Source organism: Schistocerca piceifrons, chromosome 1 (genome assembly GCF_021461385.2).
Source record: "Schistocerca piceifrons isolate TAMUIC-IGC-003096 chromosome 1, iqSchPice1.1, whole genome shotgun sequence".
Lineage (NCBI taxonomy): Eukaryota > Metazoa > Arthropoda > Insecta > Orthoptera > Acrididae > Schistocerca > Schistocerca piceifrons.
The window spans coordinates 452,575,563-452,603,168 of NC_060138.1; the positions used below are offsets into that span (position 1 = coordinate 452,575,563).

A 27,606-nucleotide genomic window follows, 5' to 3' on the forward strand; every position below is an offset into this window, starting at 1 on the left:
CAACGAAAAGCTGAAAGACAGTACGCCCACCAGACAAGGATGAAACCGTATACAGGATTAAAGAACATTTATTTGGTAAAATTAGCCAGTGTGAATGTTTAGTTAAAACCTTTATATTATACATACACCGAGCAACGTGGCGCAGTAGTTTTGACACTGGATCCGAATTCGGAAGTACGGCGTGGGGCATTACAATAACATCATCGTTACAGTTGATAGTAGCAGACAGCTTCCGAGAGACTCTGAAGATAACTCAAACATATTATTGGATATTGTATTCGTGCGCCATTCTGAGCCTGGGTTCTTAGGCATTGTATTGACGCAATGCGCGGAAATATGATCGTGATTGTATTCATGCGCCAAATATCATGAAGAATTTTTCCCTGTGAGTACAACAGAATAATTATATTCCATTAAGAACAACTCAATTCAGCATTTAAGAATATCTAGAATGCCCCAACATGTGGAACTTGTGGAAAATAATTGTTATTTTGGGGAGGATTATTTTGTACGAGGGTCAGTCAAAAAGTAATGCCTCCTATTTTTTTTTCTACGTTTAATTGTCAGGAAATTTAAATGCAATTACATAGGTTGAAAACCACAACATTGAGGATCATTTTGTCATTTTTCAATGTAATCTCCGCCCATCTCTACAGTTTTGGTCCATCTTTGAACAAGGGCATGTATCCCAGCACGGTAAAAATCACAGCTCTGCTTCCTAAGCCATTGACGCACGGATGTTTTGACGGCCTCCTCATCTTCAAAATGAATCCCACGATGAGCTTCTTTTAGTGGCCCAAACAGATGGAAGTCTGATGGTGCCAGGTCAGGGCTGTATGGGGGATGAGGCAAAACTTCCCATCCAATTTTGACAATCTCGTCAGAGGTGTGACGACTGGTGTGTGGTCTTGCATTGTCATGCAAAAGAAGAACATCTGCCATTGATTTTGTTGGGCGAACTCGCTGAAGACGTGCTTTAAGTTTGTTGAGGGTTGTGACGTATTGAACAGAATTTATTGTGCATCCCTGCTCCAAAAAATCAACCAGAATCACACCCTCTGTATCCCAGAAAACTGTTGCCATAACGTTCCCTGCCGATCGCACAGTTTTGAATTTTTTCTTCCTCGGCGAGCTTGTGTGACGCCACTCCATTGACTGCCTCTTTGATTCGGGTTCAAAAAAATGCACCCATGTTTCGTCCCCGGTCACAATTTTTTTCAGAAACTCATCTCCCTCCAAACGGAAGCGCTGCAAGTGTTGGGAGGCTATTGTTTTCCTTGCCTCTTTATTCTGATCGGTTAACATTCTTGGAACCCACCGTGCACAAACTTTTGAGTACCCCAATTGTTTAATAATCGTGATCACACTGCCTTTACTAAGAGAAATAATGCGACACTCTTCATCTGCAGTCACCCGACGGTCACCACGAATGATGTCATCAACGTGCTGAATGTTGTGTGGAGTCACTGCACTCACCGGCCTGCCGCTCCGCTTTTCGTCAGTCAACGGTGTTTGCCCTTCAGCTTCCTTACAACGACGAACCCATCGTCTAACAGTGCTGACATCCACTGTCACAACACCATACACCTTCTTCAGTCTTTCATGAATGCGTATGGGCGTTTCACCTTCTGCATTCAAGAATTCAATCACACAACGCTGTCTCAAACGAACATCGATGTCGGCCATCTTACAAACTTCTGCTGTGCTGCCACCTGTTGACACAGAAAGTTACTACTGCAGTGGATTGCAGAAGGTTTGAGGAATGGCGCCAAATTCAAATTTTTCACTTAACTTAATTTCTTTAAGTAGAAAAAAAATGGGAGGCATTACTTTTTGACCGACCCTCGTATTATGGTACTGCGGCGCAAGCAGCGCAGATGGTGAGCGGCCCAGACACAAGTTATTCGGGATCTTTTCCGGTTGGACAGTGCTGGAGTGTAGTCACAAATGAAATAAAGAGAATTATATCTGTAATTTTTATATGGCTCAGCTGCATACATTTAACAAATCGTGATTTGACGCTATGACTGACAAAGAACGGAGCAGTTACTCGTATATCATCCCCTGAAGAGCCGAAAGTAAATAGTAACTTTAACGAGATTTTCATAACCAGCAGTGCCGACTAGCAATCTAGTCGTCTGACATACCTGTTCGACCACTCGAATTTACATTTTCCGCGATTTCCCGAAATCGCTTTAGGCGAATGCCGGGATGGTTCCTTTAAAAGGGCGTGGTCGATTTCGTTCCCCAATCTTCAAACAATTCAAGCTTCTGTTTTGAATTCGATGTCTATGGGACGTTAAAACCTAATCTTCCTTACTTTTTTTTTTTTTTATTCACCCGTTTAGAAGAAGGTCGCGCTGTTTTCCTCACAGTAAGCGAACAGTTTTAACTCTAGTTGTGAAAAGTAGTTACGCTCCCGTAGTCGTGGGTACTATGGCCTATTTCGAAATGATAATAAAAATATCAGTATGTCTTATTTATAAACTTTTTATTGTACTTTGAATTAAAGCGTCACAAACGTAGTATTTAGCAAAGTCAATGATAGGAACTTTCATTTTTACTCTAATCTACACTTACATAGATTAAATTAGGAATATGCCATCGAAGAAAATTGCGTTGAAACTACTAAACAGAGATCTAAGAAACAAACAATACTTTTTTCTTAAATTTAAAAAGTCCTCCTTTAAAGCATCAAAGCAAAAACTTCAAATTTCCTTCAACAAAAATACCGACGATGGCCAAGTTACAAGCACTAATTACAAAGTAGTTTAGAACAAGTATTGCAAATAGGCAGCTTGCATTTAGCGCTCGAATGTAGTCTTCGCTTTGTTACTAGTCGAACAGAAAGAGCACCTCTTTCTCTTATATCTCTCCAATTATAGGGTGTGCTAGTTGAAGTTTTAGAGTTGGAGCAGTGCTCATCGTAAGTTGTTTGGGAAGCTTTTAGTTATTTGGATCAACTGGCTCAATACTTCTTGATCGACAACTGGTGCAAGGCAGTGTGATAAGACAGGGTGAGTCAAAAAGGCCTTTACAACGTATGGAATGATATAGAAATGTATTGAGATAACTTACAGAATAGGTAGATGTGCCATTTTGTAGCAAACATCCTCAAGTTTGATTCTCATAGTACATCAGTACTCCATTCCGCCACCAGTTAGCGTAATGCACAGTTAAAATGGTGCGGAGCGTGCTCGCTGTGATTTTTGGTTTCATAAAACTAAATCTGCAACAACTGATCGGCGTAAATTTCGCACCGAATATGCTAAAGAAGCTCTAAGCAAACCTACAATTAACTCTTGGCAGAAGAGCTTGGTTGAGGCGGGTTGTTCACTACGACATGGTTTCCCAGGTCGGTGGATTAGCCATGAAGGGCCAATGGCATGGCCACTCCGCTTCCCAGACTTGACACCACTGAATTTCTTTCTCTGGCGGTTCATTAAAGACCTGTCGCTCCCCTACCAAATAATTTAGCCGACCTGAAAAATTGAATCTATGTAGCCGTTGCACGAATTATGCCCGGTTTCCTGCAACGTGGTTCAAATGGCTCTAAGCACCATGGGACCTAACATCTGAGGTCATCAGTCCCCTAGAGTTAGAACTACTTAAACCTAACTTAACCTAAGGACAGCACACACATCCATGCCCGAGGCAGGATTCGAACCTGCGACCGTAGCAGCAGCGCGGTTCCAGACTGAAGCGCCTAGAACCGCTCGGCTAGAGCGGCCGGCTCCTGCAACGTGTATGGGAAGAAATTGATAACAGGTGGTATGTTTGCCGCATCGCAAATGGTAATAACATTGAAACCAAATCACACTTGACACTTTTATGTGAAACGTGAGGTTGTTTGCTACAAAATGACACATCTACCGATTCTGTAAGTTATCTCAATACATTTCTGCATCATTTCGTAGTTGTAAAGACCTTTTTGTCTCACCCTGTGTTATGGATTCTGACACGAGCGTTTCTTGCAGGATATGCTTTATAGCACGTGTGAATCAATTTTTTCCCTAAAAATATTTCGTGGAATTAGTTCCTTCATTCACTTCAGCTTTATCTTGAATCTCTTCGCTGTCAGACATTTGAGAGTTGTGATCACGACAGAAATTCTTCGTCATTGTCTGAAAACACATTATCTGAATTTGTGGCCAGAAGATGATTATGCACACGTGTTCGATATTCAACCATTGCTGTAATACATCATATATCATTTCCAATTTCTCTATCTGAAATAAAACAATAAAACTGAAGAAATAACGAAAAAGCAAGAAGTGGCATATCTGTAGTGTTTGTTGCAGTAGGCCTACGCGTAATCCGATGCTGGCCTTAGGAACCGTGAGTGAAACACGCCTGTCAGACATGTGATTTTCAACTTAGTGCCGGAAGGTACCTAAAAGTTTGAGGTGGAGCGCCGGGGGGAGCTGTGGCCCCCGTTACGTTTTTCACACACATTCAAAAACTGAACATGGTGCACTGGACCCACAACTACGGTTAAGGCTTAGATGAAAGTGAAATTTATATGGTATCTCACACAACGGACGCGCACGACATATTTAACCTACCCGTTATCAACACACTGGGGATAGTCAGGTGGAGGAAAAAAGTAAAACTCGTTCTGTAGAATTCGTGTTCACATGGAGTGAACTGGAGGCTGAGGTACGCGTAGTCTATCAGCGACACGTGTTAGACCAGTAGGGGCTGATTTACATCCCTGTTTACGTCTTTCCGATGTTATCTCGCGCTCATAAATTTTCAGGCTGTCATTGAATTACGAGAAGGATGTGCACGTAAAAGTCAGAAGATCGCTTGAGCCGTAGGGTCCCGAGCGACGGAGATGAGTATTACTCTTCAAGAGTGTTTCAGATGTGGCTCTGGGACACACGTTAACATGTTTACGTGGAAACTGACCGGGATGCGATTCTGCGTTATTTTCCAAAATATTGTAGAGGAAAAAGTTACGTTGTAATCGAATTAAAGCCACTACCCAAGTCGAGTATTTTCGAATAATAGTACCAGGAAACTTTTTTTTGCGACGACGACTTTTCTAGAAGTAGAATGTGATCAGATATTCTGTTGTGTGTGATCAGAATGCACGTAGAAGAAATTAGTACTAGGGATCGACACGCCCGTGTATCAGGATTTGCTTTGCGCTGGGATGAGTCTCTGTTGGAAATCCCGGCAGTATGATAGCGGATACACCAGTGTAATTATAGGTGGCCCCGTTTCCACGTAGATGCTGAGGTTATCGTGTTGAGAGATGCCGTCGTAAATGCAGTACGAGGCTACTACGTTATAAAAGAGTTGGAGGTCATGAAGCGATCCGTAAAAAAAGCAGGCATCTTTCAAACTTACCGCTACAGGATTCTTTCTAGGAAAAGATGGACTAAACGCTCTTAATTTTTCTTATTAAAAATATTTCTTCAATTTAATCTGCATTATGTACTGTGCGGCCTTCGATATCCTAGTACCAGTTTGAGGTGCCTTAATAACGTTCATATTCATTAAGTACCACACGGAGCGTTGGGAATCCAAGATTACTTTGTAACTGCTAACTATATTACTTTATTGCCTTATTAAATCACTATTATTGTAAAAGAAGACTCGCGAGTAATCCTCCACGTACCGCTCAGTTACAGTTTAAGATTTTATCATCGGTCCCATGAGAGAGGGAGGCTAGGGAAGTAACATTATACAACAGAGAAACAGCAAGAGTGTATTTGAGCATCATTGACGCCGACAGTGATGATGAAATCGACATTGATGATGGTGATTTCCCAGAATCGCTTCATCTGAACGTCCGCGGTCGGCCCTTAATATGGCCCCCTTTATTCTTCCATTTTTTAATTTTTTTTTTTTTCAGCTGAGGTAGTGCTTCGCGTCTAATGATCTCTGTGTGGAGAAAATTTAAGCGCAGTAAAGGGACCAAACACTAACGTCGTAAAACGCCGCCATAATGGTAACGCCACCTCCGTCGTACTTCACTGTTGACATTACACATGATGGCAGGTACGTTCTCGAGGCAGTCGACAACCCGAAAATTTCCGTCGGATTTCCACAGGGTATAGCGTGATTCTTCATTCGAAATCGCCCGTTTCCACTCATCCACTGTCCATTGGCGTCACTCTTTACATCGCATCATTAACGCTGACTAAAGGAATGTGCTCGACCATTGTAGTCCACTCTTTTTAACTCCCAACACACAGCCATTGTGCTAGTTGGTCTGCTTATAGCACTTTGGGACTGACGAGTCATTCCTTCCGGAGATTTCATGCAATTTTGTACAACCACTCTCCGAATTGCTAGATGGTCCCTGTCCATCAGTGCTTGAGGTCTGTCTGGTCTTGGTTTATCAGTGGTTGCTCCTCCACGTTTCCACTTCGCAATCACATCACATCACATCACATCACAGTCAGTCGACTTGGGCAGCTTAAGAAGCGTTGCAGTGTCCCTGATGAATGGTCTGTTACTGAGGTGACGTCCAAACACTTGGCCGCTTTCGAAGTCACTCAACTCCTAATACTGGTTTCTTACTGCCAACACAATGCTCTCCTCCTCATGGTCCGTTCCTCGTGATAATGGTCATTTCTGCATTTCATATTGGTGTCCGGACACTTTTGACGTGACCTGTTGTCTTTGTTATAAACTAAAATTACTATGGGTAATTATCATCAGACACCAAAGGCAGCACCTTGATGACGTGGGCGCCCTTCTCTGTACGTCGCCGTTTTTTCTGTTTTGTTGTAGTTGCTGTAATTCATTCCACCGAAAGCAATTTGTAATCTGAATGGTCTGGGGCTTCGTACCGATTTTTCCCAAGGATTTTCCCTTCTAAGATATTTCTTATGAAGCTGTGATGTTGGGTTAGGTGGCCCAACTAATCTGCTTTTTTTTCTATATCGCTTTAATCATTGTGCTTAGCTCTTCGATTTCTTTTAGCATTTTTTCGATGGATTTTCTTTCATTCCAAGATGTGTTTGTGGCTCTTTTCAATACTCGCATCGCCAGTGGTTCCAATCTTCTGTTTCCTTGTTTCTGCAGAGTCCACCCTTCACAAATACAGCTTGAAATGGTGGCAATAAGTCTATTGATGAATTTCGTTCGTGTTTCCGTATTGAGGTGGTTGCTTGTTAATGAATTACTCTTATTTCAGTTGTCATGAGTTCATATACTTCCCGAGTAGCAAAACTTACTTACTTGCACCAGTAGTTTATTTCGTACCTCAATGTTTGTCGTAACTTGTACGTTCAATTTATCTATCACCATTGTTTTAGTTTAGTTTCGATGTATTTTCAGTTTGTGGTTGTCCGAAACGTCGGAGAGTTCATGGCCTTTTCAGAATGTGCTAAAATTCCTGATATCGTCAGCAAACCGTGTACAATGTTTACCGCTCGTTTTGATCGCTTTTCTGCCGTCTTTCACTCTGTATATAAACAAATTATTTGTATATATAGCGTTTTGGTTGGTTATAATAATAATAATAATAATAATAATAATAATGTGTTGGTTGATGGGGGGGGGGGGCGAGGGGGAGGAGACCGAACAGCGAGGTCATCGGTCCCACCGGTTTAGGGAAGGATGGGAAAGAAATCTATCGTGCCCTTTCAGATGAGCCATCCCGCCATTTGCCTGAAGCGATTTAGGAAAATCACGGATAACCTAAATTAGGATGGGCGTCCTCTCGAATGCGAGACCTGTGTGCTAATCACTGTGCCACCTCGCTCGGTAATAATAATATGAATTAACGTTATACAATATTGATTGTTCAGTAGCCTGATCTTGTGTGCGGGTGGTGGATGGATGGGGGGTCAGTCTCCGGATCTGGGACCGTTAATTTGGTTCAGTATTTTGTGAAGTTAAGTAAGAAATAACGTAATCATCGTAGTCGAGCGGTCAGCGTGTAGGAAGATCCGAATTTTATTATCTTAAGTACTTTTTTCTTTAATGACTCTATTTCCTAATATAATTGTCTTCGCAAAACGCTATGTAATTCGACTACATTCAGTTACCGTTGTTTTGGTTTTGTTAATGTTCATATTACACCCTCTTTTTGAGTACACTGTCCACTCTGTTCAACTGCCCTTTCGAGTCGTGTGCTATCTGATATAATTGCAATGTAATCGCCAGAGCTAAAAGTTTTTGTTGCTTCTCCCTGAACTTCTTTCAAAACCCCTCACTGTTAACGTTATATATACGCGGAGATACGGCCAATGATCCCGCTAGCGCAGATGCACACCAAACTCGATATCTCGTGGAAATCGGCGAGATTCCGCAAGTAATGACGCTAATGAGCAACATCGACAGTGCGAACGAGCGAGTTTAGTGCACTGGACTCGCATTCGGGAGGAGGGAGGACGACGGTTCAAACCCGCGTCCGGTATATCATGATCCGTGATTTCCCTAAATCGCTTCAGGCAAATGCCGGGATCGTTCCTTTGAAGGGACACGGCCGACTTCCTTCTCCATCCTTCGCTAATCCGATGGGACCGATGACGTCGCTGTTTGGTCCCCTCCCCCAAATCAACCAGCCAATCAACAGTGCGTAGTGTAAGTTGAGAATTTGGGTCTGACGGGAGGCGTGGTGAGTTGGCTGTACGCTTGTGGTGATCACTGTGTCCAGACAGCTTAGTGCTCAATGCATCTGCCTAGTCAGCAGAAGACTCGGGTTACAAATCCGGTCGGGCACAAATTTTCAACTTTCCCCATTGATATAAATCAATGCCCACTGGCAGCTGACGTCTTTAATCCCTTTGTACCGCATAACTGCAGTCTGGCTTCTGTATCACTTGCAAAAAAATCAAATGGCTCTGAGCACTATGGGACTCAACTGCTGAGGTCATTAGTCCCCTAGAACTTAGAACTAGTTAAACCTAACTAACCTAAGGACATCACAAACATCCATGCCCGAGGCAGGATTCGAACCTGCGACCGTAGCGGTCTTGCGGTTCCAGACTGCAGCGCCTTTAACCGCACGGCCACTTCGGCCGGCTGTATCACTTGCAAATAACCGTCCATTCCCTGTATTTTATCCGCGCTACCTTCGGGATTCCCTACAGTGTTTTGGAACACGTATTATGTTCGAGTATAATGACTTCTCTGGAGACTAGAAATCTACTCTGTAGGAATCAGCATGGGTTTCGAAAAAGACGGTCGTGTGAAACCCAGCTCGCGCTATTCGGCCACGAGACTCAGAGGGCCATAGACACGGGTTCACAGGTAGATGCAGTGTTTCTTGACTTCCGCAAGGCGTTCGATACAGTTCCCCACAGTCGTTTAATGAACAAAGTAAGAGCATATGGACTATCAGACCAATTGTGTGATTGGATTGAAGAGTTCCTAGATAACAGAACGCAGCATGTCATTCTCAATGGAGAGAAGTCTTCCGAAGTAAGAGTGATTTCAGGTGTGCCGCAGGGGAGTGTCATCGGACCGTTGCTATTAAAAATACACATAAATGACCTGGTGGATGACATCGGAAGTTCACTGAGGCTTTTTGCAGATGATGCTGTGGTGTATCGAGAGGTTGTAACAATGGAAAATTGTACTGAAATGCAGGAGGATCTGCAGCGAATTGACGCATGGTGCAGGGAATGGCAATTGAATCTCAATGTAGACAAGTGTAATGTGCTGCGAATACATAGAAAGATAGATCCCTTATCATTTAGCTACAAAATAGCAGGCCAGAAGCTGGAAGCAGTTAATTCCATAAATTATCTGGGAGTACGCATTAGGAGTGATTTAAAATGGAATGATCATATGAAGTTGATCGTCGGTAAAGCAGATGCCAGACTGAGATTCATTGGAAGAATCCTAAGGAAACGCAATCCGAAAACAAAGGAAGTAGGTTACAGTACGCTTGTTCGCCCACTGCTTGAATTCTGCTCAGCAATGTGAGATCCGGACCAGATAGGGTTGATAGAAGAGATAGAGAAGATCCAACGGAGAGCAGCGCGCTTCGTTACAAGATCAGTTAGTAATCGCGAAATCGTTACGGAGATGATAGATAAACTCCAGTGGAAGACTCTGCAGGAGAGACGCTCAGTAGCTCGGTACGGGCTTATGTTGAAGTTTCGAGAACATACCTTCACCGAAGAGTCAAGCAGTATATTGCTCTCTCCTACGTATATCTCGCGAAGAGACCATGAGGATAAAATCAGAGAGATTAGAGCCCACACAGAAGCATACCGACAATCCTTCTTTCCACGAACAATACGAGACTGGAATAGAAGGAAGAACCGATAGAGGTACTCAAGGTACCCTCCGCCACACACCGTCAGGTGGATTGCGGAGTGTGGATGTAGGTGTAGATGTAGTGTATACCAGTCAACATTGTCAAAAGCTTACCTAAATCTAAATAGTCGTGACAGCGCTGCAGTACTGACATTCAGTGATGAATTTTGTAGAGGGTAGCTAGCTCAGCGGTCGGTCGGCAGCGCTCTGTCGACAGGACGTGCTCACGGCATTTATTACGTGACTGTGGAGCTGTACGTATTGCCCTCATCGCATCGGACTGGTCCACGCTCCGGTTGTTATTGGTGTCCTGCGGGGGAGGAGCTGGTGCACGGCTGTAGGCTGTCTAGGAGAGGAGAGCGGAGGGAGATTACGGGTGACGCGCGAGATAAGCCGGCAGCGGCCGTCGGCGCGCCGGGCGTCCAGTCCGCAGGCAGCGATGGCCGACAAGGGCCCGTCCGCGCTCGAGCTGGTGCCCGTGCTGCCGCGCTGCCCGCGCTCCTACGGCAGCTTCTTCACCCACTACTGCGTCCTGCGCGCCGCCGCCCCCGCCAAGGGACAGGTACTGCACCGCCTCTTCCCTCTGCGTCCTCGTCGTGGCGAAATGACGCTGGCAGTGTGCGTGGGAGCATATATTTCATTGGGGTGGATTGAACTTACCAATACGTAATAGTAACATATTGATCTGTAGCTGAGTCCAAGGTCTAGTTTAGATTGGGTTGTCGCAGTCTGCTTGTGAGCCGCCGAAGGCAGTGAACGTATTTTCACGAGAGTAACAGTAATCCTTCTTACGGGGCATATTTCTGGCATATTATATTTAGGTGAGTTGTTTATGAGCGCCAGCTTTATTACGTGAAGCAGGCGGCTGGTATCGGCATGTCCAAGATTTCCGCTATAAAGGAACGTTGGTCTTAAGTACAGACTGTGCGTTCTGGAAATGCGTCATTAAATCATACGTGCAGTTTTCCTTCGTTGTTTATTGTTCTCATACAGTCAAAAAGTGTCCTTAAGGAGTGTAGGTAAAAACGTGAAGGTTCGAACAGTACCACCACTTGCAAAGTGGGTTAGAAATCAGATTAATAATGTTGCTCACGCAGCACACGTTGGCTTTATCGGGCAACAACAAAGTTATTGACTGTGGATGGTATCGTCAGAATGGAAATAATGAAGTCACTGTAGAAAAGTCATTAATTTTGGCACTTATCTTGAATGGATTCCCACGTAGATTTCGTCGAAGTTTTGTATGGCTCATCTTGTTGATTCTAGGGTGATTTCACTTTAAATGCTAGAAGGTACAGGTCTGTATTTTAGCAATATTTGAAGATCTAACAAATGCGTTTTTCAGGAAATTCTTAATGATCAAACAATCCCAGAGCATAACAATGGTATGGTAGAAATAATTTTTGACTTTGTGTTCACGATCCACATTTTTATTAAACTTCTTGTAAATTCAAATATACTTCTTCTTAATTGTCACATCATCAAGAAAACAGTTGTGTATCAATCTTCATATATTTAATTTCCACTTTAACCAAACACAACACTTGACTGTTCTTTTATAAAGCGAAATAACAACTTAAGTTCTGCAAAGTGAAACAAAGACTGCTCTGTGCGCATTCGCGCCAAACCAAATGTGAATATTGTCACAAAAATATGTCTGTTACTTCGCAGAAAAGTGGTACGATATTACTGGTATCGAGAACTGGGGTTGGAGTGCCGTAATGGTCACGTAAATAAAGAACCATTACAAGATGAACTTTCTTATATATCGTAAAGTGTTTTTCTAACTAATGACGGATGAACATAGGGCCGGCCGGTTTGGCCGAGCGGTCCTAGGCGCTTCAATGTGGAACCGCGCGACCGCTACGCACGCAAGTTCGAATCCTGCCTCGGGCATGGATGTGTGTGATGTCCTAGGTTAGTTAGGTTTAAGCAACTCTAAATTCTAGGGGACTGATGATCTCAGATGTTAAGTTCCATGGTGCTCAGAGCCATTTGAACCAATTGAACTGATGAACGTATTTCAGTCGAAACGAATGTGCGTATTCAGAATCGAACAAGGAACACAGTCGAAACATGCATCTGTTTCGCGACTATTCTACGTAGTATTCGATCGTTACTGAAGCAGGTATATTTAACGAAATCCTTGGAAAACGTGGTAGACTAAAAAGATCGTGTAACGCCCTCGTTAGGTCTCTAGTCTTCTAGTTAATACATAATGTTACGTCTGCAGCCGGGTTATTGCAGACGGCGTTAAACCAGATTTGACCAACGCAATTCGGTAATTATTTCCGCATTGGGCTGATTCTGTTAGGAAAATTTCCGAAGACTTCAAATCCGGTTGTCGTTCCCAAATACGATGCTTATTTTACTTCTTACAAATAGCTGCATCGTGAACGCAGCATAGTAGTTCCTCGTAAAATAAATGGAGAAAACCGCGTACACGTCTGTCACTGGCATTTTTAAGTCCGATTTACGTGCAGAAATCAGCTCGGAATGGTGTTCCAGCAGACGGGGGGAATGCGACTATTGGCGTTGCCGAACGCTTATCGCAATAGGCTAAACCCGCCTCGTTATGTCGTTAAAGAGGGGAAGTTTTCCAGGATATTGTGAGAGCTTCTCTGTGACTCTCAGCCAGACATGTAACACTGGAAGTGTGTCGGTCTACAGGTTCTCCCGTCCTATTACCAATCCATATACAATTGCACAGCACGGTGGATTTGCGAATTAAGATTGCGCGTATCCTGAAGCGTGCACTTAAGTTCTTGCTTTTCGAATTGGGCACCAGAGCTATTGAGTTAACATAAATTGGGAATAGTGATGGTCTTATCAAATAAGGAATGAGCTACTGAAAATATCAACGAATTGGGACCCTTCGACGTGAAAAATACCGCAAACCATTTCACTGTTTTTAAGGAGGACACGACGATACGCCAGTCGTCACTAACGTTTGATGTATTCGTAATAAAATGGGAAACTGTACACGACTGAAGGCTGTGAACCTCGTGGCAGAACTGTCCCTCATTGTATCTCGTGTTTAATGTTATTTGCTTCTACGAGCGAATGTGCGCTGCAACTCATTTAACGTTTACTGTGCGATTCGTACGTGAGCAACTTATAAGAGAGATGCATTTTCCTACGTTCTTCAGTGGATATTTGTTTTCTTTTTGCAAGACACTCAGCATCCTTTTTGAATGTCGTTCAGCCAAGATGTTCAGACACTTACGTAAGATTCTCATTGGAATTAAAGTAAACTATTGCCACCCATCTCTATACACTTTAGGTATTGACACACAACGCCCACAAATACTTACAGTAGATAGGTCGTAGATGTCTTTCGTAAGTAACGTCTTTTGTGAACACCGCACAAGTTTCTCAATTTATTACAATGAAATAAAGCTCAAATTGGTTATTCTCACCTCCTCATACCATTCCATATCCGTACGTGCTGTCACTCCCACTATTTATTTCATCAGTTTGTTGACGTGTTATCTTTCTAGTTTCGTCAGCAGTTACTTCAGTAATTGGGGATGGCCATTTCCTACCAACAGAGAGAAATCCCGTGACGATACTAGCGACACTAGCACAGTTCTGTACCATTAATACTTCATTTTTGCGTATCACTTCTCATCGTTTTTTAAATGTATTCAGATTTGTTTGTAACAAGATCACGTATACCCGCTGAAGGTAGGTCACCGCTGTTGCTGTCAGTAATACGGCCACGTGATCAGCGGATGACATCATTACTTAACAGTGAAATTAGGGATTCGCTTCGCCTTCTGTCATTTCTTACACACACTTACTAGACTGCAGTAAAAAAGATCCTCGAATCGTCTGTATTTTCGTGAGACTTCTGTGCACGAGTATTTTGGAGAGAAGTTATGTGCAGAAGCGAGACGGAGCGAGATTCGCCCTTCCCTTCTCCGGTCAACAGAGCGTCAGGGTCTGAAAACATTAAATTGGCTCCGGAGCTATCGCTGTGTGACGTGACGTGTTACGTCCTGGGCGGGGCTTGGCCAAGCAGCAGTTGGTTGGCGCTCCACAGTTTTTGCGTCATGCCCACTACTCGTCGCCTTTACTGTCATTGCACACGGCTGATTGCCTTCCCCACTACCTGCCAATTCGAGATCGCTTTTCTTCTCTAATTACCTCATAGTCGACGTCTTCCCGGTGGGTTCGGTATGCGATTATTCCCTTAAACTCAGATTCCTCGTAATCGATGTCTTACAGATGGGTTCGGTATGCGAGTATTCCCGTAATCTCAGCTTGGAATTCCTGAAGGCAATAAGTTCTCCCTGAAGTCAAAAAGTTCTTTTCGCGATCCTATCGAGAAATTTTAGAGAGCCGGAATTTGCGACAGACTGCAGAATAATCGTACTTCCAACAACATTCGTCTCGCATAAGAGCCGCGAAGAAAAGATGAGGGAAATCAGGGCTCGTACGGAAGCACACAGATAATGTAGTTCTTTTTCCCTCGCTCCATTTGCCTGTGGAACAGGAAAGGGAGTGACTAGCAGTGGTAGATGGTATCCTTCGCCATGCACTTTATAGTGTCTTGTGAAATATGTATGTAGATGAAGATGGGATGTTAAACACTGATCTCTTTTCTCACTTCCCCGCCTCCGTAACCTATGGCTAATTCATTAGTGCGGCAGTTGGTTGAAATCATTTTCAGTAATGAATTGTCATAACTGCAATTTCATCTAAAACGTGAGAAGTACAGTTTCTCATTACCAAACTGTAATCTAATCTCCTGAGTTACATGATAAGCCTGTCGACGTTGTTAAAAATGGTCTGAGGATATGTGCCTCTGCTGATGGTCTTCTGTCCGTCAGATCGTTAGATGGTGCCAATGACCCAGATTCTCGCCTTCATATTTCTCGTGTTGAATAGACTTTCTGTCTAGTTCAGTCATATAAACTTGACACACACTACGTTCCACCACGCACCCAGCGGTGTCGTAAGCGAAGTAGTTCTAAACACATTAGTCGAACGTCACAGAGGAAACCTTCTATTATGTGCGAAGAAACAAAAAATATTTTGAATATGTCGTGAAAAACGAAAATGCCACATCGGGACTCAAACACGGATTTCCTGATTTTGACGAGCAGTCGCTTTAACGAAGAGGCCTGACTCTGTTACATTTTCACTGTTTCCTTCTTTTAGTTGCTAACATAGGGCTTTCTCCATATCAGAATAAGACCACCAGAAAAGCTACAGCTCAGCCAGAGGATTTTCCACGGGCCTGTGGGGAAAACACCAACGAAGTTGCAAAGGCGTAAATATTTTAATATGCAACAGTAAGCGAAAAGGAATTTGCACGTTGGAGAAGGACTGTAAAGTACGTAGCATACATGGGTAGACCACTGGCAATTACATGCTGGAATAGAAAACTGATCATTCGTTTTCGGACGACGTAAGTTATTTGCAAGGAAGAAAGTACATGACCTATCGAAATTCCCATAACAAACTCCCAGTAGGTGCTGCGGTTGCAGTGTAGATACTGATTCGAAAAGCAGTCCATAGCTGGAGATAAGTTTCCGTGATACGGGAACAAATTTGTATAATAACTTATTACGCACTCACACGCTGCTGTTATAAACACAGTTTGCTATGGTCCTGGTGACTTCATAAAGCGCATCCCTGGAAACCTAAAGGCCGCAGGATCGAATCCCGGCCGGATCAGGGAATTATTCAGCCAGTCTTCACCTCTCAAAGGTATAAAGAGCCGCCGTCTTTCCGATTGCGCGTTAAACTTAGCACCCCTTCCCCAGGTAGGGTTAGTGGCGCACGGAAGACCTGCTCCAGACCTGTGAGCCAAAGGAAATTTTCATTATGCTGTGAGTTTGACAGCAACTCACTTAAGAATGAGATTTTCACTCTGCAGCGGAGTGTGCGCTGATATGAAACTTTCTGGCAGATTAAAACTGTGTGCCGGGCCGAGACTCGAACTCGGGACCTTTGCCTTTCGTGGGGAAGTGCTCTACCAACTGAGCCAAGCACGATTCACGCCCCGTCCTCACAGCTGTACTTCCGCCAGTACCTCGTCTCCTACCTTCCAAACTTACAGAAGCTCTCCTGCGAACCTTGCAGGACTAGCACTCTTGAAAGAAGTCTCGGTCTGGCACACAGTTTTAATCTGCCAGGAAGTTTCAACTCACTTAACATGCTCACAGTGGCTAACAGTAACTGCTTATGAACTAGAACAGACTGAAGACCAAGAGCATAAAAAGGCACATCATGTGCATTCCCGTGTTAGTTTCAGTGTGTATGTTAACCGTACCAGTTCTACGCGATGCGCGCACTATGCGAGACAGGTTGACCGTAACGTATTGCAACTTCCGGGTGCATGTGCAGCAGTGCAGCTGATGTCTGTCGCGCCACCTCCTAAATACGGACGGGCGTCACGCGCTCGTATGTGTTCTACCATGTGGAACTGAGATTTGACATACGTCCAGAAGACCAGCGATGCGTCACCGAAACGCCGCGTCACGCCCTGCGTCTTGGCCAACATGTTTTGACGAGCCGACAAGACGTAAGCAAAACGATCAAGGGAGAACTTGTAGAGCTGTCCCTGATAAGGCTACGAAACCAGATTTACAAACAACGGACCCAGGCCAGTCCCATCACTTCTAAGTACTTACATAAATTGTGTTAAATACCCAATAAGAATACGTTTCGGTCTGCTGGGTATCATCGGGTTTTCTAATGCAGTAGCATATTTACATGGAGCGAGCAGTCAAGGAAACTAAGGAGAAATTTAGAAAGGGGTGTATAAAGTTCAGTCAGAAGAAATGACAAACTCAGAGACAGCAAATGGCTCAGAAGATCAGTTGAACAGAGTGGATAATGCCTTGAGAAGTGTTTAAAAGGTGAATATTGATAGAAATTGTAACACAATGTAATCGAATTTCATCAGGTGACGACAGAGGTATTACATTAGGAAGTGGGCTACTAAAAGTAGTAGATGAGTTTCGCTGCTTACGATGCAAAATAACTGACGGTGCTACTAGAAGTAAACAGCATCTAAAATGTACACTGAAGATAGCAAGGAAATATTTCATGCAAAGGAGAAATTTTTTAATATCTGATATAAATCTGTATTTGGAATTCCTTTCTGAAAGTGTCTGCAGTATAGCCGTATATGGAAGCGAAACGTGGGCCGTTAACGTAACAGGCGAAAAGAGAATAGAGAAGAATGCTGAAGGTAAGATGGCTAGAAAGATTAACGACCGAGTTAGATAGCGTAGTGGTTAGCACGCTGGTGTCGCATTTGGAGGATGAAGATTCAAACCCGCATCCGGCTATCCCGAATTAGGTTTTCCGTGATTTCCCTAAATCGCTTCAGGCAAATGATGGTATGATTTCTTTGAACGTGCACGGCCGACTTCCTTCCCTGGCGCAGTGGTTAGACACTGGACTCGCATTCGGGAGGACGACGGTTCAATCCCGCGTCCGGCCATCCTGGTTTAGGTTTCCCGTGATTTCCCAAAATCACTCCAGGCAAATGCCGGGATGGTTCCTCTGAAAGGCCATGCCGACTTCCCTCCCCATCCTTCCCAAATCCGGTGAGACAGATGGCCATGCTGTGTGGTCTCCTTCCACAAAACAACCAACCAACCAACTTCCTTCCCCATCATTCCCTAAACCGGAAGGAACGATGACCTCGCTGTTTGGTTCCCTCCTCCGAAACAACTAACCAACCAGAGATTAACGAATAAAAAGGCTTTCAATCGTACAGAGGAGAATTTTTTTTTAATTTGGAATTGGAGGAAAGAGCGTATCTCTGAATATTAGAAGGAAGAGAACGAGATGTGATTGCAGTAAGCAGATGCAGATGAATTTAGGCTGCAGTAGTAATGCAGAAATGAAGGTACCTGCAGGGAATAGACCATCGTGGAGAACTACGTTAAACCATTCTTTGGCCTGAACAACGAAACAACAAAAATAATGATTTTTTTGGTTTATTGTAATTCCAGTCTTGGATTACAATGTTTGTTATCTGTGATCCAGAACTGGAATTATAATAAAGCAAATATTTCTCTGGATCACCGAAAACTTTTTCGTGACTATGGCATAACATGTAAATAACAAAAATAATAAAATCTGTATGCCTGTTAGTGGTAATAGATGTTTTTATGTTTTTTAATATGTCGAGGAATTATCGTAACAAAATGGGATATTTTTGTGTTACCTATCATAGTTCAGGAGATATGAAGTCATAAACACTGGCATGCGTGAAAACCTGCCGCACTGTGCATCAAGTTTAGAATTAATACTTTTTTGCTACTAACTCTGTTCGCAACACGTTTCGCAAGCAGTATCTGCATATGCCACTGAATGTACCTACACAAATATTTCATTGTACGCCGCATATTTGAGGGAATAAGACGTCATAAACACTGAAATGTGTGAAAGAAATGTCGCCACACGCATGAAGTTTTAATCATTAATTATTGTTTACTGCTGAGACACTTCTGTGCTCGAATCAACTTGGTACATCCCTGTCACCTGGCAGCGCTTTTGATAGCTTTCAGCTGCGAAGCGCAAATGGCTGTAGGCGAAAACTATAGGCGTCCGTAGAGCTGTGAAGCAGCGTTGCCATAGAGACGTTTACAAATCGCGTTGTAGACGCGCAAAGCAGCTGCGCTCAGCGTAGAAAAACTGTACACTACAAACAAAGATCGTTTTTTGTTTTCGTTTTTAATAGAACATTGGCAAAGTTAATACCCGGGCAGTGCGGGGGTTGTCAGTTTGCACATAAAAATCGACTGAGATGTGTGTAGTGTTCCACAGCACGGCATTTATGTGCGATCTTTGACCTCAGATATGTTTCCACGAGAAATATTTGATTGTTGATCAGCGTAAACGTGTCCGTTTGGATGCGTGTGTTAGTGCGAGGAGAGACTGTTGTAGCAGGTGCAACATCGTGCTTGAGATGAAGGAGACAGAACTGAAGAAGCAACCATGACTTGAAGCCTCGGAAGTGTGCAGTTAGCGATAGGTCTCACAACAGCGCCGCTAGCTGCCAGGGCAGTGGAGAAGCCGTGAGGCCGCCCCACAGCAGCGCCAGGCCGGCGCGAGCTACACCGGCGCGAGGCCGGCGCGACCTACACCTAGCCGAGTGCTTACATCGTCCACCGCCTACTGCATACGTGTGTGTACACACGTATTCTGCGTGCGAGCGGCGGCTGCGCCCCGCCGTTCATTTGCTCGGAACGTAACAAATACGGATGATGCTGCTGTGGATAGCGAGACTACCGCCGCCGGATGAACGCAGATAGCGAGTTTTTTCTGCAGCTTCAGTGGTACACGCTCTCTGCGGAGTCGTGCTGTTTGCATACCATCTGAACTTGGCTACGCCTGCGAGCCGCTTATCAAGACTTGATCCCGAGGGTGACTCCCCTAAGCGGCCCTCTGTGGAGGAAGGAGCGCCAGAAGTGGGGCCACTACCTTGACGCTTGATTCCCGAGAAGTACTTCTTCCGTTTCCGCTCTTTTGTTGTCCAGCGTCTTTCTCAACCACTCCCTACGTTTCCATATGCCTTCTTAAATAACACACACACACTTACATATAATCTCCCTCCGTCCTAAACACAGGTCTATAGAAGTCATACACTTCAGTTAAAGTCAGTCGAGTTTTACCTGAGCCAATTTTTAAAACTGAGAAGGCAAGAATATGACCAGTGGATGGAACAGGTGTTCCATAAACGAAAACTTGCGCCCATTCGGTGAAATACTCCCTTACGTCACGTTAGAATCCAGTTCGTTTCCTGACAAAGAGAATACCATGCGGTTAACTACACTACTGGCCATTAAAATTGCTACACCAAGAAGAAATGCAGATGATCTCACATCCTCCAGTGCCCTCAAGGTTGCATGTACCTCGACATTGTAGACTGTTTGGTAAATGAACGGATATTCATTGGACAAATATATTATACTAGAACTGACATGTGATTACATTTTGCCGGCCGCGGTGGTCTAGCGGTTCTAGGCGCTCAGTCTGGAACCGCGCGACTGCTACGGTCGCAGGTTCGAATCCTGCCTCGGGCATGGATGTGTGTGATGTCCTTAGGTTAGTTAGGTTTAAGTAGTTCTAAGTTCTAGGGGACTAATGACCACAGATGTTAAGTCCCATAGTGCTCAGAGCCATTTGAACCATTTGTGATTACATTTTCACGCAATTTGGGTGCATAGATCCTGAGAAATCAGTATCCAGAACAACCACCTCTAGCTGTAATAACGGCTTTGATTCGCCTGGGCATTGAGTCAAACAAAAGTTGGTTGGCGTGTACAGGTACAGCTGCCCCTGCAGCTTCAACACGATACCACAGTTCATCCAGAGCACTGACTGGCGTATTGTGACGAGACAGTTGCTCGGCCACCATTCACTAGACGTTTTCAATTGGTGAGAGATCTGGAGAATGTGCTGGCCAGAGCAGCAGTCGAACATTTTCTGTGTCGAGAAAGGCCCGTACAGGACGTGCAACATGCGATCGTGCATTATCCTGCTGAAATGTAGGCTTTCGCAGGGATCGAATGAAGCGTAGAGCCACGGGTCGTAACACATCTAAAATGTAACGTCCACTGTTCAAAGTGCCGTCAATGCGAACAAGAGGTGACTGAGACATGTAACCAATGACACCCCATACCATCACGCCGGGTGATACGCCAGCATGGCGATGACGAATACATGCTTCCAATGGGCGTTCACCGCGATGTCGCCAAACACGGATGCCACCATCATGATGCTGTAAACAGAACCTGGATTCATCCGAAAAAATGACGTTTTGCCATTCGTGCACCCAGGTTCGTCGTTGAGCACACCATCGCAGGCGCTCCTGTCTGTGATGCAGCGTCAAGGGTAATCGCAGCCATGGTCTCCGAGCTGATAGTCCATGCTGCTGCAACCGTCGTCGAACTGTTCGTGCAGATGGTTGTTGCCTTGCAAACGTCCCCATCTGTTGACTCAGGGATCGAGACGTGCCTGTACGATACTTTACAGCCATGCGGATAAGACGCCTGTCATCTCGACTGCTAGTGATAGGAGACCGTTGGGATCCAGTACGGCGTTCCGTATTACCCTCCTGAAACCACCGATTCCATATTCTGCTAACAGTCATTGGATCTCGACCAACGCCAGCAGCAACGTCGCGATGCGATAAACCGCAAACGCGATAGGCTACAATCCGACCTTTATCGAAGTCGGAGACGTGATGGTACGCATTTCTCCTCCTTACACGAGGCATCACAACAACGTTTCACCAGGCAACGCCGGTCAACTGCTGTTTGTGTATGAGAAATCGGTTGGAAACTTTCCTCGTCAGCACATTGTAGGTGTCGCCACCGGCGCCAGCTTCGTGTGAATGCTCTGAAAAGCTAATCATTTGCATATCACAGCATCTTCTTCCTGTCGGTTAATTTTCGCGTCTGTAGCACGTCGTCTTCGGGGTGTAGCATTTTTAATGGCCAGTAGTATAGAATGAAAGAAAAGCCTGGGGTTCGGTCAATGCTGCGTTAAAAGGAAGTTAACTTGTTGTAGTTCGACCTTGATAGTAGCAACCCTTTCTCTTTCGCAGGTCATTGTATGCTAGTGTCCAAAAGTTAAGCATAATCACCAGAAGAGGATACAGTGCCTTATCAGGACGACAGATGGATTACTGAACAAGCTAAAGCTTGAGCACAATGGCATACATCAGTGCGCGAAACATGATGTTAGAGAAGTTGTGATAGCTAGAATACGGATTTGCATGAAAATAACACAACTGGGAAACCTCTTCCACAACAAAAGAAGCTGTCACAGAGATGATTCAAGAGCTCTGTTGACAATCGAGCCCATTCCCCAGTACGAGCCGTCGGAGACCTGAAAGTGACCTGTGAGGAGGCTGATGCTGTGCAATTCGCCTCCCTACGCATCCCCCTATGTCCTGTAGGATTCAGATCCGGAGACCTCGCCGGCCAGTCCACGCGACAGATATCTTCACTTTCAAGAAATTCATTCACCAGAGCAGCTCAATGCAGATGGGCGTTATCGTCCATAAAGAGGAAGTGTGGACCAATGTGATATCTGTACCTCTGAGTGTTTACAGTATTCATCTGGCGATCAACAAAGATGTGTAGCACCGTACAGCCGTTCAACATGATGCCTGCCAACACCAGACGCCATTACCACCAAAACAGTCCCTTTCGTCGTAGTTCTTGGGTTTGTGTAGGCAACCAGGCTCTCTCCAGAATAATTTGCGACGAGAATCATGTTGCAAAGTGAAGCGGGATTCATCTGCGAAGAGCACATTCCTCCATTCATTTAAGGTCCAGTTTTGATGCTGCCGACTCCAGAATATACGGGCCCGTCTTTGTGCTGGAGTGAGCGGGATGTACACGGCCGGACGCCTCGCAAACAGCCCAGCTGTTCTGAGCCTCCGATGAATAGTTAGTTGGGCACAGCAGCTCCTGAAGCAGGCTCAAGTTCTGCATCCAATTGTCTTCCAGGATTAATTCGATTTCGCCGGATTGTCAGGGCCAAATATCGGTCCTGCTGATGATTGGTTATTCCTGTCAGCCTTGTACTGTCTTACGACGAATATGACGAACATCTCCTGTGTCTCGAAACCTTCGCCAGAGCTTGGAAATGACACTTTGTGGCATATCCAAAGATGCGGAGACTTGGACTAGTGTCTGGCCTGCTTCCAAAAAACAGAGTCCAAATGGCGTCTTCGTCGCATTAATTTGCCAACTTCACGAAGACACTACATTCCGATCACTATGAACGGACAAGCAAGACTGAGACATGAGTGGTCTTTTCATGCAACGTTTGCCTTTAGGATACGCCGCTGTTTGTATCACAGCATACTACCCAACCACGATATTACTGAACTTGGCCTCCTGCGGCCACTCTCGGAAAGACATGCTGATGTTAAGCAAACAAAAACATCAGTTTTTTCAACTGTCATATACGCTGCGGAAATCCGAATCGATTCACGGGCAAGTTACCTGGCCGTTAGAACAGCAGAGCATACTCTGATCGGCTTCAAGCGCACAGGTAAACACATTAGCCAACCGAAACACCCTCTCTCTCAGTTACAGTAATTTGTAGTGAACTAATACTTCTTTCTTGTCCGCCTCGGTAGATGCACGGTCGAAGCGGCGGATTGCTAAGCGAAGGGGCCAGGAGTCGATTCCCGGCCAACTTGGAGATGTTATCCGTTCGGCGCTGGGTGATACGCTGTCCTTATATGCGTATCCTCATAACTGACATCACCATTGAGACGGCTGAAAGGGCGCTGCCCGAAAGCCAATAAATAGGAAAAAAGCCCCTTTCGTAAACCGAGCGAGCAGGTTGTGGTTCTTAGGTAAATATTTACGGCGATTTTGGGTAGTTGATCACGTTTTCTCTTTTTATTTGCGTGTTTTCGTGATAATACTTAACTTTTAAACATTATTGTAGTTCGATCGAGCATGCAAAATAGACAAGTAAAGAGAAGCGCTTTTTGATTATGTGGTGTTTAGAAGCGCTTTCTGATTATGTGGTGTTTTTGCTAGCACTCATAGCTTCTCAAAGGGTTCCTGGGAAGATGGTAATTTTTTAATAGGTCTGCATGAGCAGCCAGTCAGTTGCCGAATTGGAGTACAGAATAAATGACTCTGTCCAAAGAGAAAACGTATTGATGAGATACATCATTGCTCCATTGAGATAGGGGACTGATGACCTCAGATGTTAACTCCCATAGTGCTCAGAGCCATTTGAACCATTTTTTTGACACACGACGTACTGAAGTTGTAACCACAGACATAACCGCAAGATAACTCTCGAACTGAAATGTCGCACACCACTGTGTATGTTTTTTATTTTATTAATAAACAGTTCATTACCCTGTGTCGATTCTATGTCACTTCCAGCAGACGCGAGCGCGTGTGAAGTGGTAGTGGGGAGCACTGCTGCGCTGCTAAAGCCAGCGGTGGCGCTAGGTCCTAGCAACTGACGCGTCATGTTGGTTTGTGGTGGTGTCGCAACCCGGCCGAGACAGTGCGTCATATGACGCGCTTCTACGCCGGTCGTGGTTTGCAGTGTACTGCGGGGTCGCTCTGTTAACGGAGCCGTCGTTACCGCGCCCGTCTTACGCTCCAGTGAACCAGGACTTAAGGCGCCATACCTGCGTTTCCCTCCCTCTGCTACAGGCGCAGGCGTTGCGGACTACGGTGGAGAGGGGGGCAAAGAAGTGGGAGGAGTGGTGACAGAGGGCGGCGAGGGACGCGACGAAAAGGGTGGTAAATAACGAAGACGGAGATGACAGAGCGGGTAGCCGGGACGAACATCGGGCGAATGAAGGGCAGACGGAGAGGGGAAAGGTGACACTGGAGTGTGCGAGTGTGCGCGCGCCGATACCCAAGTAATAGAGCGCGCGGGCCGGATATCGTTCTATAATGGCGCTAACAATTTCCGGCGCAGATAGATTGCCTGCGCGCTTCGGGCCGCCGTCGTCGCTCGAGTGGCCTGTTCACTTTCGTCCATTCGGCAGGAGGAGTCTTTCTCCGGGAGGGGGGGGGGGGGGGGCGAGTAGAGAGCGCTGTTCGCGTCCTCGTGTCCGTTCCTAACCCCTCCCCTCTCCCCCAGCCCCGCCTCTCTGAAGCAGATCCAGTATTGGCGCCGGAAACTGCTGCCATGCGACGTATATACGAGCATGTTTATAAATAATAAAGCGTCCTGCATCCTCATTTGTTAGGACAGGACGCTTACTCGCGAGGCGCAGTTTCATGTGCTCGACAGGTCATTCCGGTTTGAGTTTTTTCGTTGTTTTCTTATTGTGAAGAAACACTACTTGTCACAGAGACAAATTCTTACGTTGCACAAAATAACTCCAGGCGTGATGACAACACCATAGCGGGATGCAGTAAACAGCTGTGCACTGACGGAAAAAAATCACAACACAAAAAAAATTAATTATTGTAGAGTAATTAAATTTCGGAAATTGCGAATTTAGACGGTTGACGGTGTTGTGATTCGACATTTTAACTATTCCATATCACAAGCCAATTCACTAAGAAGGATGTCTTTCATTATACTGTCTTTTATTATTATTCACGTATGGGCCCAGTGGGACCTCCCGAGGTACAGTCCATCAATATCACGTTTGATGGTTGGCGTTTCTTTGTGCCCAGATTATTTTCATTCTTCAGAATGAAATCTCTTTCATCAGACCACAGTGTTGCAGTCCGTTGTCTGTTTTGATATGTACTGCTTAGTTATGAATGTATATACCAATAACATGAACGTGTATGAACATCTCGAAATAATGAAAAAGAATGTTTTGCTGAAAGCATACTATTTTTTTAGTTACGCGATATTTGTGATAAAACGAGTTTTATTTAAACCTAAAAGGGGATTTGTCAGTCATTTTCTTTTACTATTTTCTATTATTTGCCTTTTGTATATTACAGATTTTGCCATAAGATTGTTTTTTTCCTGATCAGCATTTAGGAGTAAGTACGAGGGTTGGAACTTTAATAGTGGCAACAATTTATTTACAGTTCGTACAAAATAGATACGTGTTCCAAAGTTTTACTGACCTTCAAAGTAGTCACCAGCATTTTGTATAACCCGTTGCCAGCGATGTGGAAGTCGTAGGATACTCTTAGCAGTGCCAGTTGTGTTTGCAGTTCGAGCGCCACGGTCTGTTGCCCGGCGAATTTGTAGCAGTTCTTAAGCGAATGCCGTGAAGCGTTTCCTTCAGTTTAGAAATCGAGTTGAGCTCACGAGGGTTTAAGTCAGGGGTGTGCAGTAGACGGTATAGCACTTAGCAGCCCCATCAGTCAAACAAATCAGTAACAGCTTGCACTGTACGTGCTTGAGCATTGTCCTGCAAAATGATGGCCAGGTCCTGCTAAAGTGTCATCACTTCTGTTCAAAATGGTTCAAATGACTCTGAGCACTATGGGACTTAACGTCTATGATCATCAGTCCCCTAGACTTAGAACTACTTAAACCTAACTAACCTAAGGACATCACACAACACCCAGTCATCACGAGACAGAGAAAATCCCTCACCCCGCCGGGAATCGAACCCGGGAACCCGTGCGCGGGAAGCGAGAACGCTACCGCACGGACTCATCACTTCTGTCTCTAAGCTGGTCGTAGGTTGTGTTCCAAAAAAGAACAGCACAGGGACAGAAGTGACGACACTTTCTGCAGAACTGACCATCATTTCGCAGGATAATGCTCAACCACGTACAGTGCAAGCTGTTACTGATTTGTTTGACTGGTGGGGCTGCTAAGTGCTATACCACCTACTGCAATCCCCTGACTTAAGCCCTCGTGAGTTCAACTCGATTTCCAAACTGAAGGAAACACTTTACGGCATTCGCTTAAGAACTGCTACAAATTCGCCGGGCAACAGACCGTGCCGCTCGAACTGTCAACGCAACTGGCACTGCTAGGAGTGTCCTACGACTTCCACATCGCTGGCAACGGGTTATACAAAATGCTGGTGACTACTTTGAAGGTCAGTAAAACTTTGAAACACGTATCTATTCTGTACGAGCTGAAAATAAATAGGTGCCACACTATTAAAGTTCCAACACTCGTTAAAAGTTAGCAAGTTCTAGGCGCTTCAGTCTGGAACCGCGCTGCTGCTACGGTCGCAAGTTCGAATTCTGCCACGGGCATGCATGTGTGTGATGGCCCTAGGTTAGTTAGGTTTAAGTAGTCTAGGGGACTTATGACCTCAGATGTTAAGCCCCATAGTGCTTAGAGCCATTTGAACCATTTGTACGCACCACATTTACCTCTGTTATAAAATTAAATATTCGTTAATGGCTCAGCACGTGTCCTTTTAACAAAGCCCTATTTTTTTTGATGACGTGTTATAAACCTCTTTCGTTTTCTATTGTATTCAGTAGCTCTTAATGAGTTAATCGATCTATAAATCCAATTTGTAGCATAAAGAAAATATATCACAGCTTAAAATAATGGCGTTGAGGAATGGGGACTCAGAAATAATTCACTCGGTAACACCGGTCTTGAAATCCCCACTGAACATGCGTCTTGTAAATCATCACCATCTCGCCCCCCCCCCCCCCCCACCCGCCGTCGTTCCCACTTTTTTATAGGGCGTGTATGTGGTCTGTGTCGTCGGTCGACTGAGGATTTGGCTGTGGGTTTCTGATGATGGCCCTGAAAGGTCGTATGACAATCTCATAGAACACAAAGCTACCAGCTTCTCTGCTGTGAGACTAACGTTTTTTAGTTCAGCAACTAAGCTAGTGTATGTAGAATTGTTACCTAAACTGAATTATTAGAATACGCAACTTTTTTTTACAGAGGAAACTTCCTCACGTTCTTTTCAAACATAACGGTTTTCTTTGGATAATGTGATGTTTA

General features: G+C 44.7%; 1 protein-coding gene across 9 annotated transcripts in view; it reads left to right on the forward strand.

The window, feature by feature from the left end:
* Positions 1 to 27,606, forward strand: part of LOC124792094 (kinase D-interacting substrate of 220 kDa) — a 389,808-nt gene that overhangs the window by 219,146 nt on the left and 143,056 nt on the right. For 6 of the 9 annotated variants that reach the window (XM_047257911.1, XM_047257912.1, XM_047257913.1 and 3 more), the window contains exon 1: positions 10,670 to 10,792. The exons of the other annotated variants lie outside the window; for them this stretch is intronic. In XM_047257911.1, coding sequence (XP_047113867.1) covers positions 10,670 to 10,792 — 123 coding nt within the window. Of the gene's footprint in view, positions 1 to 10,669; positions 10,793 to 27,606 lie in introns of those variants that run through there. 9 annotated transcript variants of the gene reach the window in all.